Here is a 16,149-nt window from a genome sequence, read left to right as displayed (position 1 = left end):
TGTTAAAGAAAATATCTCCATCAACTCATGTACATATTTGAACAAATTTTAAACCATGTGAAAGTATAAAGGAACTAAATTAAGCTTATCGCATCAACTCTTAAGAAACTTGAAATTGACAAGGAGCAGAATGTTACGAATAAAATTGTTGTGCAATACTAATCCAAGAAGTTCCCGTGTTGACATTAACTGGGTCAACTTGCCCCAGTATTTTACAACAGTAATTTAAATCGCATTTTTGCATCTTTTGTGGTTACACTGTAAAACCTGATGTATCAGTCAGATCTTTGCGCATATAGATTCCTTCTAAATACGAACTGGGTTATGAAGTAGCATCAGAAAATGTGGGTTCAATTTAGAGAAAGCAAAGTTCTTTAAAAAATATTCAATTAATTCTCTGGATGCGAGTGCCAATGAAGCAAGTACTTATTGCCTATACTACTACTCAGCTGTATCACACTATTATGAGCCAGCTATATTGGTGTGGGACTGAAGTCAAAAATAAGTCTGGCAAGGAAAGGATGGCAGGTTTCCTTTCCTGAAGGACTGAGTGAATCAGTTCCATTTTTCTCCCAACATCTTCACGCACACTAAGACATAGCAAATTTTTATTCCCAGGTTTTTCTGCCATGATGGGATTTTAACTCATGTTCCAGGTTTTAAGGTTACGAGACCAGTAAAAAAAATCACTGAACGTGTACAGACAAAACAAAAGCTCCAGGAGATGGAAATGTACAGCCAAGAATTAACTTATCAGTTGACTGGAGAATGAAGTAAAAAAAACTATTTACTTGCTTTTGAGAATTCCTTCAGAGAGTTTAACATTAGCAAAAACCCTTCACTCTTACACCCATTCTCTCATGGTTCAGGAGACTGTATTTTTTCAACAAAATACCAATTATACAAAAAGATTAAAAAGAAAACTAACAGCAAGACAAAAATAAGTTACAAATCTATTTAAGGAAGTGTTCTTTAAGGAAGATAGGAAAAGTAGACCATTTTGGTCTCTCAAATCTCAGGTTTTTGAATTCTACATTTTCATCTAGGCTTGATAACCTAGGATTCTCCTGCAAACAAGAAATCAATCCACCTCTGTCTGATTAATATTCAAACACCCTGCCTCCTAATCCATCTGTAACTTCCTTGTCTTCTAAGAAGGGATTTTCCTAGCCAACTTAGTGTTATCTGCGAATTTAGCTACCATGCCTTTACTACTCTCATGTAAGTCATTGTAAAACATTGAGGTCAGAGCACAGATCCCTGTGGGACCCCCAGTCCTCCCACCCTACCAATCAGAAAGAGACTCATATGCATACTGCTTGCTGTCAACCTTACTTCCATGGTGATAAGTTATCCCAGACAGCTTGACTGTTGATTTTCAATATCTGATTGTCACCTTACCGAATGCCTTTTTGAAAATCCAAGTATAGTATGCCTACAGGTTCCCCTTCATCCACAACAAACATGACTTTCCTTTCATAAAACCACATAGGAAAAACTCTAATTGAGTGTCAGAGTGCCTAGCTATAAAATCTCATGATTGATGCCAACACCATCACCGCAACCGCAACTAACTGGTCCAATGTCTCACTCTCTTGTTGAAATCAAGAGTTTCTACTCACTACTTTTCAAATTATTAGAACTTTGCCTGTACCCAGGGAACTTAACAGCATATTCACTAGCTCTTCACCCACTGATTTTCATACTCAAAGATGAAATCACCCGGACTCAGACTTGCCAGCCCACAGCTTCAACAGTTGGCTTAGTACTGCTGCCCTAGTGATAGTAATTTTGCCAACTTCTCTTCCTTGCATAGAACATAGAACAATACAGCACAGAACAGGCCCTTCGGCCCACGATGTTGTGCCGAACTTCTATCCTAGATTAAGCACCCATCCATGTACCTATCCAAATGCCGCTTAAAGGTCGCCAATGAATCTGACTCTACCACTCCCTCGGGCAGCGCATTCCATGCCCCCACCACTCCCTGGGTAAAGAACCCACCCCTGACATCTCCCCTATACCTTCCACCCTTCACCTTAAATTTATGTCCCCTTGTAACACTCTCTTGTACCCGGGGAAAAAGTTTCTGACTGTCTACTCTATTCCTCTGATCATCTTATAAACCTCTATCAAGTCACCCCTCATCCTTCGCCGTTCCAACGAGAAAAGGCCGAGAACTCTCAACCTATCCTCGTACGACCTACTCTCCATTCCAGGCAACATCCTGGTAAATCTTCTCTGCACCCTCTCCAAAGCTTCCACATCTTTCCTAAAGTGAGGCGACCAGAACTGCACACAGTACTCCAAATGTGGCCTAACCAAAGTCCTGTACAGCTGCAACATCACCTCACGACTCTTGAATTCAATCCCTCTGCTAATGAACGATAATACTCCATAGGCCTTCTTACAAACTCTATCCACCTGAGTGGCAACCTTCAAAGATCTATGTACATAGACCCCAAGATCCCTCTGTTCCTCCACCTGACCAAGAACCCTACCGTTAGCCCTGTATTCCGCATTCTTATTTGTTCTTCCAAAATGGACAACCTCACACTTGGCAGGGTTGAACTCCATCTGCCACTCCTCAGCCCAGCTCTGCATCATATCTAAGTCCCTCTGCAGCCGACAACAGCCCTCCTCACTGTCCACAACTCCACCTATCTTTGTATCATCTGCAAATTTACTGACCCACCCTTCGACTCCCTCATCTAAGTCATTAATAAAAATTACAAACAGCAGAGGACCCAGAACTGATCCCTGCGGAACTCCACTTGTAACTGGACTCCATGCTGAATATTTACCATCTACCACCACTCTGACTTCGACCGGTTAGCCAGTTTTCTATCCAATTGGCCAAATTTCCCTCTATCCCATGCCTCCTGACTTTCCGCATAAGCCTACCATGGGGAACCTTATCAAATGCCTTACTAAAATCCATGTACACTACATCCACTGCTCTACCCTCATCCACATGCTTGGTCACCTCCTCGAAGAATTCAATAAGACTTGTAAGGCAAGACCTACCCTTCACAAATCCGTGCTGGCTGTCCCTAATCAAGCAGTGTCTTTCCAGATACTCGTAAATCCTATCCCTCAGTACCCTTTCCATTACTTTGCCTACCACAGAAGTAAGACTAACTGGCCTGTAATTCCCGGGGTTATCCCTATTCCCTTTTTTGAACAGGGGCACAACATTCGCTACTCTCCAGTCCCCTGGTACCACCCCAGTTGCCAGTGAAGACGAGAAGATCATTGCCAACGGTACTGCAATTTCCTCTCTTGCTTCCCACATAATCCTAGGATATATCCCGTCAGGCCGGGGGACTTGTCTATCCTCAAGTTGTTCAAAATGTCCAACACATCTTCCTTCCTAACAGGTATCTCTTCTAGCTTATCAGTCCGTTTCACGCTCTCCTCTTCAACAATACGGTCCCTCTCGTTCGTAAATACTGAAGAGAAGTACTTGTTCAAGACCTCTCCTATCTCTTCCGACTCAATACACAGTCTCCCACCACTGTCCTTGATCGGACCTACCCTCGTTCTCGTCATTCTCAGGTTTCTCACATACGCATAGAATGCCTTGGGGTTATCCTTGATCCTATCCGCCAGGGATTTTTCATGCCCTCTCTTAGCTCTCCTAATCCCTTTCTTCAGGTCCCTTCTGGCTATCCTGTATCCCTCCACTGCTCTGTCTGAACCTTGTTTCCTCAACCTTATGTAAGCCTCCTTCTTCCTCTTTACTAGACATTCAACCTCCCTCGTCAACCAAGGCTCCTTCACACGACCATTTCTTTCCTGCCTGATCGGTACATACATATCAAGGACACGTCGTATCTGCTCCTTGAAAAAGTTCCACATTTCCACCACATCCTTCCCTGACAGCCTATGCTCCCAACTTATGCTCCTCAAATCCTGTCTTACAGCATCGTAATTTCCCTTCCACCAATTGTAAAAACTTCCTTGTTGTGCGCACCTATCTCTCTCCATAACCAAGGTGAAAGTCACAGAATTGTGGTCGCCATCACCAAAATGTTCACCCACTAACAAGCCCACCACTTGTCCCGGTTCGTTACCGAGTACCAAATCCAATATGGCCTCCCCTCTGGTTGGACAATCTACATACTGCGTTAGAAAAGCTTCCTGGACACACTGCACAAACACCGCCCCATCCAATCTACTTGATCTAAAGAGCATCTGTTGCATCTGTTGATTTGTAGCTATGACTGAAATTTTTGTTTCCTATCCTCTATAAAATGAAGATAGAAACATTTTTCCATCCACCATTACCTTATCATCTTCCATTCCCATTCTCACCTTATTTACTTTTTTCCTTATTAAATACACGTAGAACACTTATCATAGAGATGTACAGCATGGAAACAGACCCTTCGGTCCAACCCGTCCATGCCGACCAGATATCCCAACCCAATCTAGTCCCATCTGCCAGCACCCGACCCATATCCCTCCAAACCCTTCCTATTCATATACCTATCCATTCTTCCTTTTACTGATTTTTTTTTCCCCTCCTGACTAACCTTTTGGTTATTCTCTGGCATTTTCAACATGACAGTTCTGCCAACCATCCAACCTAAACTTGGGTCAGCTACGTGGATGACACCTTTGTCATCACTAAACAAAAAGGAATTAGAGGAAACCTTCAGGACAATCAATCAATAATACCCTTACTGGCATAAAATTCACTAAAGAGGAGGAAAACAACAACAAACTGCCATTCCTAGATGTCACAGTAGAGCAAACAGCCAATGGGGAACTTCAAACCAATGTCTACAGGAAAACAACACATACAGACCAAATATTGAACTACAGAAGCAATCATCCCAACACCCACAAACGAAGCTGCATTAGAATATTATTTCAATGATTCACCACACACTGCAGCACAGAGGAACTAGCAGAGGAAAATCACCTATACAGTGCATTCAAAAAGACTGGGTACCCAATGAACATAGTCCACTGAGTTCTGAGCAACAAACCCAAAACAAGCAGACAAAACACGTCCAGAAACCCTTGCCACTCTCCCTTACATCAAAGACATCTCGGAAATGACTGCCAGACTACTCAGACCCCTTGGCATCATGGTAGCCCATAAACCCACCAGCACACTAAAACAGCAGCTAATGAACTTGAAAGACCCTATACAGACAACAAACAAGACTAGTGTCATTTACAAAATGCCCTGCAAGGACTGTAACAAACACTACATTGGACAAACAGGCAGAAAACTAGCCACCAGGATACATGAAACATCAACTGGCCACAAAACGACATGACCTACTCTCACTAGTATCCTTACATATGGATGAGGAAGGACACCATTTCGACTGGGACAACACATCCATCCTAGGACAAGCCAAACAGAGACACGTACGAGAATTCCTAGAAGCATGGCATTCCAGCTGGAACTCCATCAACAAACACAGAGTTAGACCCCATCTACCACCCCCTGAGAAAAGGAGCAGGAAATGATGTAACCACAGAAAATGACATCACCAACCCCAGGAAACCTAAACAAATAGAAAGCGAGTCATAAGTGCTTCACCAGAGGCTCACTGATGAAACCATGTCGCTGTAATGGCAATCAAATCATATTTACTTACACAAAGTGAGATATCAGTTAATTTACTTTATTATTGTTGTACACATTCAGAACATGCTGTGGAATTTAAAGAGACATTACCTCTTAGAACGCAAGCAGGCCTGGCAGTCAGAATTCCAATGTGAAATGGAACAAAACTATCCAAATTTATCAACTGACAGAACTCATTAATAAATTCACCAATAAACAACAGTAGCTCGATGTCATCTAAAATCCTATACATGTTAATAATCACATAAGGGGAAAACAGATAAACATATCAAGAAAAGCTATTTTGGCTAATTTAGAAGTCTAGGACTAGGGGTCAGAATCTAAAAATTGGAAATGGATCGGAGTAGTGAAAACAAGAAACAATTTTGCACGCAAAAACTGGAAGATTGAAACTCTTTCACATACAGCAAATGATTGGCCAATTGTTAATTAAAAAAAACCAGAATAGATTTTACTTCAAAAGTATCAAAGATTATGGGGGAAATAAAAAATTTGGTAAGATAGAGTTGGGTGACAGGTGAACCATGATCTCATTGCATTATGGAACAGACTAAATGGCTGACTAATTCCATATTAAATCTGGTTAACATTGAATCAACAGCACTGACAGGATCACCACTTATGACACTACAACTTAAACTGCAGGTCTATTTCATCCAGGTTATCTACTAGCCTCAAGGGGGTGGGAAGAAGCGATTCACTTTAGTCGTAAGAACATGAAGTGAAAGGTAGAATTCTAAGGGGGTGCGTGTTGGAGCTAAGGACCTGGGTGTGTCGGTGTACAAAAGTGGGCAGGACAGCTCAAGTATGTGGTTAATAAAGCACACAACATCCTGGGCCTCATTAATAGGAGCATGGAATAGAGAGCAAGGAGGATATGTTAAACTTGCACAAAATACTACTTTGGCCTCAACTTTAAGTCTGTCCAGTTTTGGGTACCACACTTCAGGAAGGATGCAAAGGCACTAGAGGGAATGCAGAAAAGGGATCGGATTACCTGTAAGGGCAGCACGGTGGCTCAGTGATTAGCACAGCTACCTCACAGCGCCAGGGACCCATGTTCAATTCCAGCCTTGGGCAACTGTCTGTGCGGAGTGAGCACGTTCTCCCCTGGTCGGTGTGGGTTTCTTCCAGGTGCACGAGTTTCCTCCCACAGTCCAAAGATGTGCAGGTTAGGTGGATTAGCCATGCTAAACTGCTCATGGTGTTCAGGGATGTGTAAGCTAGTAAATGTAAACTAAAGTAACAGGGTAGGGGAATGGGTCTGAGTGGGATACTCCTCGGAGGGTCGTTGTGAACTTGTTGGGCCAAAATGGCCTGTTCCCACAAATTAGGGATTCTATGGTGAAAAGATTGAAGAACGTCCCATGGATGAGGAACAAATCAGTTACATAAATTAGGCAAGTTGGGACGGATATCTTGAAGAGTTGGTGAAGAGGAGATTAGATAGATGCATTCAAAATAAAGAGGGTACTGGGAAGAGTATGTCAGGAGAAATTGTTCTCAAAAAGGAAGGATTGAGAACCAGAGGTACACTTATGATGATTGGCAAAAGAAGCAACGGCAAGAGGAGAAACTTCTTCATACAACGAGTGATTAGGATTCATAGTGGATCAAGGCTTCCAAGAACAATTGGATTATCTGTAAAGAAAGAATATGCTGGGTTACAGGGAAATGATGGGAAAGTGGCACTATGTCAGTTGCCTATGCAGACAGCCAGCACAGACAAAAAAATGGGCAAAGTAACCTCCTTCTAAGCTGTAACAATCTAGAAATTCTGAAAAGACAATTACTGTCCCTATCTGGACTAGATCCAAAGTATATCCAAAAGGATAGCAATATGGAGATATAAATGCAATAAACCTTTTACTTATACTAATTCAAAACAAGAAAGTGAACCATAGATTCATCAAAATGTACCAATTCCTAAAAGGATATCATCAGGGACCAGAGCTAAGACCTTCTGCCAAGTTTCTTTACTGCCAAAGACATCTTGTTTATTCAGAGCATAGTCTTCAAAATAGCTATCAATCACAGCGATCGATTCCCTACAAATAGAGCAAAAACAACATAGTTAGCAATCATTAATAAATCACCCCCAGCCCACTCTCCAGATCACTGCATCACAAGCAGAAAATTACTTTCATACACCTGGGCTTCCAGAGTGCCAAAGATCAAATTCAGCACACTGCTAATTATCAACTACTTTATGCTCCCCACAAATGCGATTTCACTTATTCAATACACAATATACAGAGCCTTTGACTCACTGAGCAACACTGCAAGCAATTTGAGTGCACTGTATAATAAAAGCTTTTGTGTGCACATACCTCAGTCCAAGAAAACACCAAAGAAAAACAAATGCTGCAGCCATAATATCCAGTCTCATAAGTGCCACAAAGCTAAGGTTTTGATCAACAGCCTTGAATAAATTAGTCTTTGATCTCACCAAGTGGTTAATCAAACGTAAAAGCACATACTTTTAGTAGGATAATGCAGTTTTAAATGATATAATGACCCCATAGTTGCACGAGTGATCAACTACAGATGGATACATTCAAACGTCTTCATAAAGACTTGCACCTCAACACATCCAAAATGGTTCACAGCCAGTGGAGTATTTTCAGTGTAGTCACAGCCACAATACAAGGAAATCCAGAAGTCAATTTATACAAGGCAAGAACACACAAACACCAATGAGATAATGATTAGATCTGCTTTTTTCATGTCAATTTGAAGGAGAAGTATTGGCATGGTCACGAAGGATAACACCCTTGCTCTTTTTTGGTTAGTGCCATCAGATCTTTTGCATCCACTCAAGAGGGCAGTTTCAATGTTCTCATCTCAAAGAAAATACCTCTAATAAACAAGTCTGACTTTGTGGTTAAATGTCAGGTGGGGCTTGAACACATGACCAGGACAGAATGAAATAAGAATGGTTTAAAATTAATCCACAAAACAAGGTTAACATAACGACATGTAACAAAGTCATTTTTTAAACTCCAGTGTACTCACTGAATAGAAGGATGAATGGGACTATTCAAATGTACTTTCTTGATTGTATCGGTTCCACCCTGTAAAACAGCCAGCGACATTTGGCATTATAAACAGATGGCAGAATGCTCTTTTATCTAAGAGCAACTAATCTCACGGCTGAGAAGATACCTACCTTGACCACACTCAGGTACTCTACAACAGCGGACCGAGCTGCCTGGGAAAGTTTCCGTGCACTGTCATCACAGACCCAGCAATGGACCCCTCTTCGGCCAGAGTACACCCAGAGACGGTGTTGAAACCCAAAGTCCTCTGTGATGCAAACAAGGGAATCTGCATTATATAGACGGTTGAGAATCTGTGAAATTTAATTTCAGAATATGTGCACCACTGCATCTCTGTTACTAAAGGAATACCTTCAAGAGCAGTATTGTATATTAGGTCCAACCTAATGGGCCACCCGCATCAAGTTATTCTGAACAGTACACTTGTTGCTGGTGATCATTCACAATCTCAGCACTCAGGAAAGCACTACATTGAGACTTCCACATAGGAAGAGACAAGTCATCTCAGCAAACTTCATGGAGAACCCAGGCAGAATGGGAGAACATCATGTCCCTGTTGCTTAACTTCGGGAAAACAATAAAGATAATTGCACAAGTGGTCATCAACCACCCTCTGGGATGGCTTTTTTAAAATTATTAATTCACAGGATGTGGGCATTGCTGGCTAGGCCAGCATTTATTGATCATGGCTAGTTGCCCAAAGGGCAGTTGTGAGTCAATCACATTGCTGTGGGTCTGGAGTCACATGTAGGCCAGACCAGGTAAAAATAGTGGTTTCCTTCCCTAAAGGAAACCAGTGAACTCAGGGGTTTTTCCTGACAATTGACAATGGTTTCATTGTCATCATTAGACTTTTAGTTTCAGATTTTGAATGCAAATGTTTCCATCTGCCTTGGTGGGATTCAAACCCAGTTCTCTACAGCATTACCTGAGGCTCCAGATAACCAGTCTTGTGATAATACCACAAGTCCATTTCTTTTGGGGAGGTAGAGTGAATGTGTTTCAAAAAGTTAGTACTGTTTTAACTTTTACCAGTAATTAAAAATCAGCATCGATCCAAAGCTCAGAAACAAAGTATTTCCACAGAGTTAAAGTGCTTGCTGTTGTGCTGGCCCAGATGGACCAAACAACCCAAAGACTCTAACTATCCTCAGGTTGACTCAACTTAACTCTAGCAGTATTCAGCATGTTACAACTAACCTTAATGCTCTGGTGGCAAGGGAGAGATCAGAAAAGAAAGCAAAATAGGTAGTGTTCAAGTTTCCAAAAATTATTCATGTACTCCTTTGGAACATGAGATGCATGGTCCACAGAGAGGTGCTCAAGAACAAAGACTGCTCAGCCAAGAATAGAGAGGTTGTAGTGCACTGTGGAACCATAGCGCAGAACAAGTCAGTACTTTTAGGAGAAAAGAATTGAGCAAAGGCAAGAAGCAGAATTACAGGGGGGGGGGGGGGGGGGGGGAGGAGGAGAAGAAAGAGAGAGAAGTAGTAATTTAACCTTCCAATACTCTGTCCAGAATCTTGATAGCCATCACCATTAGTGTCCAGCACTTGTGACAAATATCTGCAGAGCTAAAAGAATATAAATAATTCAACAAATTTTTTTCTGAATAATCTTGAACATTGTCATTATAAAATACATGCTTTGATTGTTATCTACATGAGATATTCAAAAAAGTAAAATATAAGCATAGCTAGCCCAGAGAACCCTGGACAAAGGAAAAAAGGCTTTTAGTAGATACAAAGGCAGTAAACCAATTAAGGCCTTCGTAGAGTATATAAAGAACTGGGGGAGCTTAAGAAAGCAATTGGGAGAGCAAAGAGGCGGCATGGAAAGACATTGGTGGGGAAGATTAGAGAATACTGTGTGATTCTCCATGTATATTCAGGAGAAGAGGATAACCAGGGAATGAGTAGGGCTCATTAGGACCTAAGACTACAATCTGTGCATGGAGCTGGAGGACACTGGTGGTGCGTTAAAAACGAGTACTTCACACCTGTCCTCCTTCGGGAGGAGGATGGAGGTATAGAATTTAGGAAGAGGAACAAAGAGGCTTTTCAGCAGGTTGGCATAGGGAGTGAGGAGATATTGGAGGTTTTGGTGGGCTTAAAAGTGGCCCAATCACCAGGTCTGGATGAGTTGTATCCCAGACTGCTGTGGGAGATGAGTGAGAAAATTACAAGGCCTCTGGCCCAAACTTTTAATTCTTCTCTAGCCACAGGGAAGTGCTACAAGCCGGAGGACAGCTAATGTGGTTCCACTTTTCAATAATAGGCCAGTAGAAATAAACCAGGGAATTACAGATCAGTGAATCTTACATCAGTGGTAGGGAAAATGTTGATGAAAATTCTGAAGGAGAGAATTAATCTCCACTCAGAGGGGCAAGGTTTGATCAGAGATAATCAACATGGCTTTGTCAGAGGAAGGCCTTTTGTAACAAATTTGATTAAAAACTTTTCAAAAAGGTGACAAGGAGTGTAGATGAGGGTAGTGCATTTGATGTAGTTTATAAAGATTTCAGTGAAGCCTTTGGACAAAGTCCCACAGGGATCCAGAATAGCTTGGCAAGTTGGATCCAAAATTGGCTTAGTGGTAGGACACAGAGGTGGTGGTAGAAGTTTGTCTGCATAACTGGAGGCCGGTTTCCAGGGGTGTACCACAGCAATCAGTGCTGAGTCCCTTATTGTTCATGTGCTCTACTTGGGGGAAGTAAGTAGATTTGTAGATGATACAAAGATTGACTGGGTAATTAGTGAAGGAGAAGGTCTCAGGTGACAGGAAGATATAGGTGTGTTGGTCAGTTGGTAGATCACTGAGAGATAGAATTTAACCCTGAAAAATGAGAGGTGATGTACTTTGGAAGCAGTAACAACACAAGGGAGTACTCGATGAATGACAGGACACTATAAAGCTCAGAGTAAAAAAAGGGATGCTTGTCCACAGATCCCTGAAGGCAGCAGGACAGGTTAACAAGACATGACACATGTACGCCTTTAACAGCTAGGGGATAGATTATAAATATCAGGGAGGTTATATTGCAGGTTGTTAAAAACAAACCACTTTGGTTAGGCCACAGCTGCAGAACTGTGTGTAGCTCTGGTTGTGTCACAGGGGGAGTAGATTCACCAGGATAGTGCATTTTTGCAGTTAAGAGGCTGGAATAGCTCAGGTTGTTTTCTTTGAAGCAGAGAAGGTCGAGGGGTGACCTGACTGAAGTGCACAAGATTAGAAGGGGCATGGACAAGGTGAATAGGAAGCAGCTGTTCCCCTTAGTTGATGGGTCAACAACAAGGAGCCATAATTCTACGGTGAAGGACTCGAAGTGGAGTGTGGATTTAAGGAAACTTCTTTTACCCAGAGGGTAGTGGGAATCTGGAATGCCCTACCCGGGAAAAGTAGAACGCATAACCTTTAAAAACTATTAGATAAATCACTTAACGTCATAACATTCAAGGACTAGTGGAGTTGGGTTGGCATAGACTCAATGGCTCGAAAGACCTGTTCTGAGCCATATGACTAAGACATTAGGAAAAGCAAACTATGACAAACTAATAAGCTATTTTTTTCCCCACCTTAAAACAAGCATGTAACAGTTTTTAAAAAATTATAAGCAGTGAAATTCTTCATTGACCCATAAACGATTCAAAATCTAAATCAAAATCTCGTAAAATGGAACCTCAAAGCTCTGCTGGTTTCTAACATTCCAAATTAATTGAGAGCTTGTGCTGTGTATACATCTTCTAAATAACTGCATAATCCTCATTTTTGTATCTTCAATTTCTGATGAAACCACATAATAGAAAATCTAACACGTCTCTTCTGTCAGTGAAGTTTTACAACTCACAGGAAACCTCAAAAAGCTCCTGGTTGAACATATTTATCTTGCACAAAAGAAGCATTTGTAATTTTACAATTACTTTAAACTAACTGCATTAGTTATACACTGGAGTACCTCAACATCCTTGGTCAACAGTTTTACTGTCAGGATAAGGGAAATGCTTTTAGCAGTGTTAATGCAGATTCAGTGCTCTTCTGCAGCCCAAATTACAAGTGTGAAAAACATAAAAGCAACTTTTCCCAGTTCTGAAAAAAAAGTTATTCACCCAAAACATTAATTATGTTTCGTTTCTCACAGATGCTGCCACACTTGATGACTGTTGCCAACACCTTAACAACTCACGTTGAGCACCACATAGCTAAAACAAAAGTTCAAAACATCAACATACCTGCAACAGGTTCGAACATCATCATAGTCTGTCATGTCAATATCAAAAACCAGCTCTTTACTCTCAGCATGGAAGGTTCCTGACTTCATAGAATTGTGCTGGCTTGGCTACAAAAGAAACACTTTACAGTTATGAACTGATGGTAAGATTCCCACCCTACGTCATTAATTTTTATTGTCTCTCTTCATCCAGAATTTTTAACATTTTTGCAACATATGACACCAGTTGCCATCGGAGTCTTGGTTAATTGGCCATTATTAACAACTGATTCTTCAAAGCTTTTCCAATCTGTCTTATTGTGCAGCTACCCCAGACAACAAACATCAACAGAAAGGCATCTAATATTGGTTCCTTAACTGCAATCAGGATTTCCCTTTACAATGCTTTCTCCCTTTACCCAGGGGCAATGAAAGCTACTGCATTCCATAATCCACTACCCAGGCTACAATCAGCTAAATTATTCAATAATATGCCAGTCAATTTATCTGTCACAAAGCACTGACTTTTAGTACAGTGCACATGTATTCTGTTTTCAATTATATATGCATCTGCATTACTGGTTAACCCTGTAGGCTGTGCTGTCCTAAATACTTTCAATGTTGCAATGTTCTTCAGAGATGCATTAGTACGAAAGTGTATACACCAAATCCTCATTATCCACTGAGGATGGGGACACAGACTTCCTGCAGATACTGCCCCCATGTAACTTTTCTACCTATTATGGGGGACCGAACGGTCAGTGAGAGGGAAAAAAAAAAGGTCAAGGATTGAACATACTGCTGCGAGATTTAGAAGTCTTGTGGGGTAGCAAGTAGTGTTTCTACCTCAGTTAGAAGGCCAACTCACAATTTGATGGCCAAGGAAAGCGCACTCATTACAGCCAAAAAAGGTTTCTTCACTGGATGTGATCACTAGCCAGCTCAGGTATTTTTACCCATCTCAGACTGTTCTGGAAAAGGTGGTGGTCAGCTATTAAATATCAACCTGCAAATAATTCCAACACATACCAATAACAGCTCATAATATCAGCCATGGCATGGCAAGAAGGTTGGAGCCTCTACCAATATTATTCATAGCTCCAGATCATGCAAAACATGCACATCACCACAGCCGCTCACTGAGTGACTTGGAAGATCTCATGAACTGGCTATGACTGAAAATCATTCAAAATGCTTTTAAAACGTCTTCACCCTGTTCACAACACTACAGGTGCTCAGCGAGTATAAAATGAACACTGACCAAAGGTCAAAGAACAGGAATATTAATTTGTCTTCTTTCTCAACACTTGCAGTCAGACATACTAAATATTTCCAACATTATCCATCTTTTAACTGTAAAAAAACCCCCACCAATTCCTGGAATATGACTACATTGATTTCTTTCTTAAATTTGTAGATTATGGTAGCTTCTTATTCACCATTTATAACTGGAGCCATCTGAGGTATTGAATATAAAAGTTACCTTGTTTGAGTAAACAGCTCCAATGTCAATCTTATAAGGAACCATTTTCTGCATTTCTTTCTCCAGTTCATTTTGATTATTGAAAGACAGGTAACGCACGTAGATATCATCTTTCAGAGTGAAGGAGAATTCTCGATTCTGGAAATAGGTCTTGGAGACTGTTGACACAAAGAAAGTGTATCTATCTAATGGATAGATTTGAGTGTAAAACACCACCCTAGGGATGCATTCTCTTAGAATGAGTCATTAGCTTATTTAGCATAACAGGATGTAGATACTTTCATTGTCGTCTAACTTTCTGTGTGACACAGACCTCATTTTTAAAGAATTTCATTCACCGCTGGCAGACACCATACTTGTTGAGTTCCAAGTGTTTGTATTCCTAACCTAATCTATATTTGGGAGAGGAAAAATATAATTTATTTAAGGATGGATGTTTTTACATAGGTCTGGAGAGCATTTTCAAAACATACATCATCAAGATTATAGTGAAATCCCAATTGCAATAGTTGCGTGCACTGTGTCATGGAGAGATGTTCATAAGACTGTATTTATTACCCAGGTCTCATTACCTTGGCTGTGTTTTCATAAAGTTACTAAGTGGCTGAAACAACTTTAAACAGCATTAATCAACCATTATCTGGGGCTAGAGGTAGAAAAGCTAGGTTCCTTTCATTATAAAGGCACTGGTGAGCGGATTGTTAGTTTTTCCTGCTACCTGCCTACAACAGATTAGTTGAAAACAAAGTTACATTTGAACAATGCGAATGGTGCCTTAGACGAGCTCTGAAGCTTCAAGAGATGCTATCGAGCGCACAAAACCCGTGTAGAACTACACAATTCTGAAATGCTGTATAAACGACAGCAAGCTCAGGGTCGCATTTGAGTAACTTTGTGACAGAAGCATTGATTTAAATGCAATTCTTGCCAATAAGTTATTTCAGTTTCTTTCCAACAATTTTGCTTCTTTTTGGGTGGGAGAAAAGTAAAAATTCTTGAGTTTTGCAGCAACCTACAGTCGTCAAAGTAAGGCAACAATTAGTGCGATATTTTGACATACTCTCAAGCACATAGCAAAATGCCGAACTTTCTGGCATAATTAATCTATTAATTAGTTCATTTATACTTTTAAACGGGAGAATTACAAAGTAGCAATTAAATGCATTTAGTTTAAGTTTGCATAAATACCAAAACGCAGGGAAACAAGTTCATTCAGTTTTACCCAAGTCAAGGAAGAAAATCTTTCACATAACATTAAAGTAGCAAAATGAACTTAGAAAACAATTTCCTCCTTACCACCACCATAACTTAACCACCTGAAGTACTGGGAATATGGGAAAAGACGTCTATAATAAATGGGCAGCAAATCTGGTAATTCAGCTGCATCATACTGATTCCCTTCAGGCGCCATTTCTTTTGTCGAAAAAGGCGCGGAAAAGCTGTCACCCAGAAACCCAGGCGCCACACACCGGAAATAGCCTCACATGCTTGCTGGGAGTTGTAGTTTATAAAGCTCGTGTGCGTCTTTCCGCCTTTGAAAGGGTGTCTTTAAAAAATTACTGACGCCTTTTGGTTATTGTTTTTCATTCCTCTTTCTACAAGATCACTAAAATTGTACATTTTTATGCCGAAATGTTCGATCATGTCGTAGGATAGTGAAGGCGGCGTTTGATATGGTTTCCTTTATTGGTCAGAGTATTGAGTACAGGAGTTGGGAGGTCATGTTGCAGCTGTACAGGACATTGGTTAGGCCACTGTTGGAATATTGTGTGCAATTCTGGTCTCCTTC

The 16,149-nt window shown here is 40.9% G+C and overlaps 1 protein-coding gene across 1 annotated transcript in view; it reads right to left on the bottom strand.

The window, feature by feature from the left end:
• The window catches only part of prim1 (DNA primase subunit 1), a 30,523-nt gene extending 14,727 nt beyond the window's left edge, over nt 1–15,796 (bottom strand). Inside the window, exons 1-7 of the mRNA XM_072567331.1 lie at nt 15,657–15,796; nt 14,361–14,518; nt 12,900–13,006; nt 10,171–10,244; nt 8,781–8,917; nt 8,627–8,685; nt 7,550–7,659 (exon numbers count right to left, since the gene is read on the bottom strand). Of these exons, the coding sequence (XP_072423432.1) occupies nt 7,550–7,659; nt 8,627–8,685; nt 8,781–8,917; nt 10,171–10,244; nt 12,900–13,006; nt 14,361–14,518; nt 15,657–15,771 (760 nt within the window). The 5' untranslated portion in view covers nt 15,772–15,796. The remainder of the gene's footprint in view (nt 1–7,549; nt 7,660–8,626; nt 8,686–8,780; nt 8,918–10,170; nt 10,245–12,899; nt 13,007–14,360; nt 14,519–15,656) is intronic.
• Nucleotides 15,797–16,149: the final 353 nt, after the last annotated feature.

Source organism: Chiloscyllium punctatum, chromosome X (assembly GCF_047496795.1).
Source record: "Chiloscyllium punctatum isolate Juve2018m chromosome X, sChiPun1.3, whole genome shotgun sequence".
In the NCBI taxonomy this organism is placed as follows: Eukaryota; Metazoa; Chordata; class Chondrichthyes; order Orectolobiformes; family Hemiscylliidae; genus Chiloscyllium; species Chiloscyllium punctatum.
Note: the sequence above shows the minus strand (reverse complement) of the source record. Positions and strands in the feature narration are given on the sequence as shown.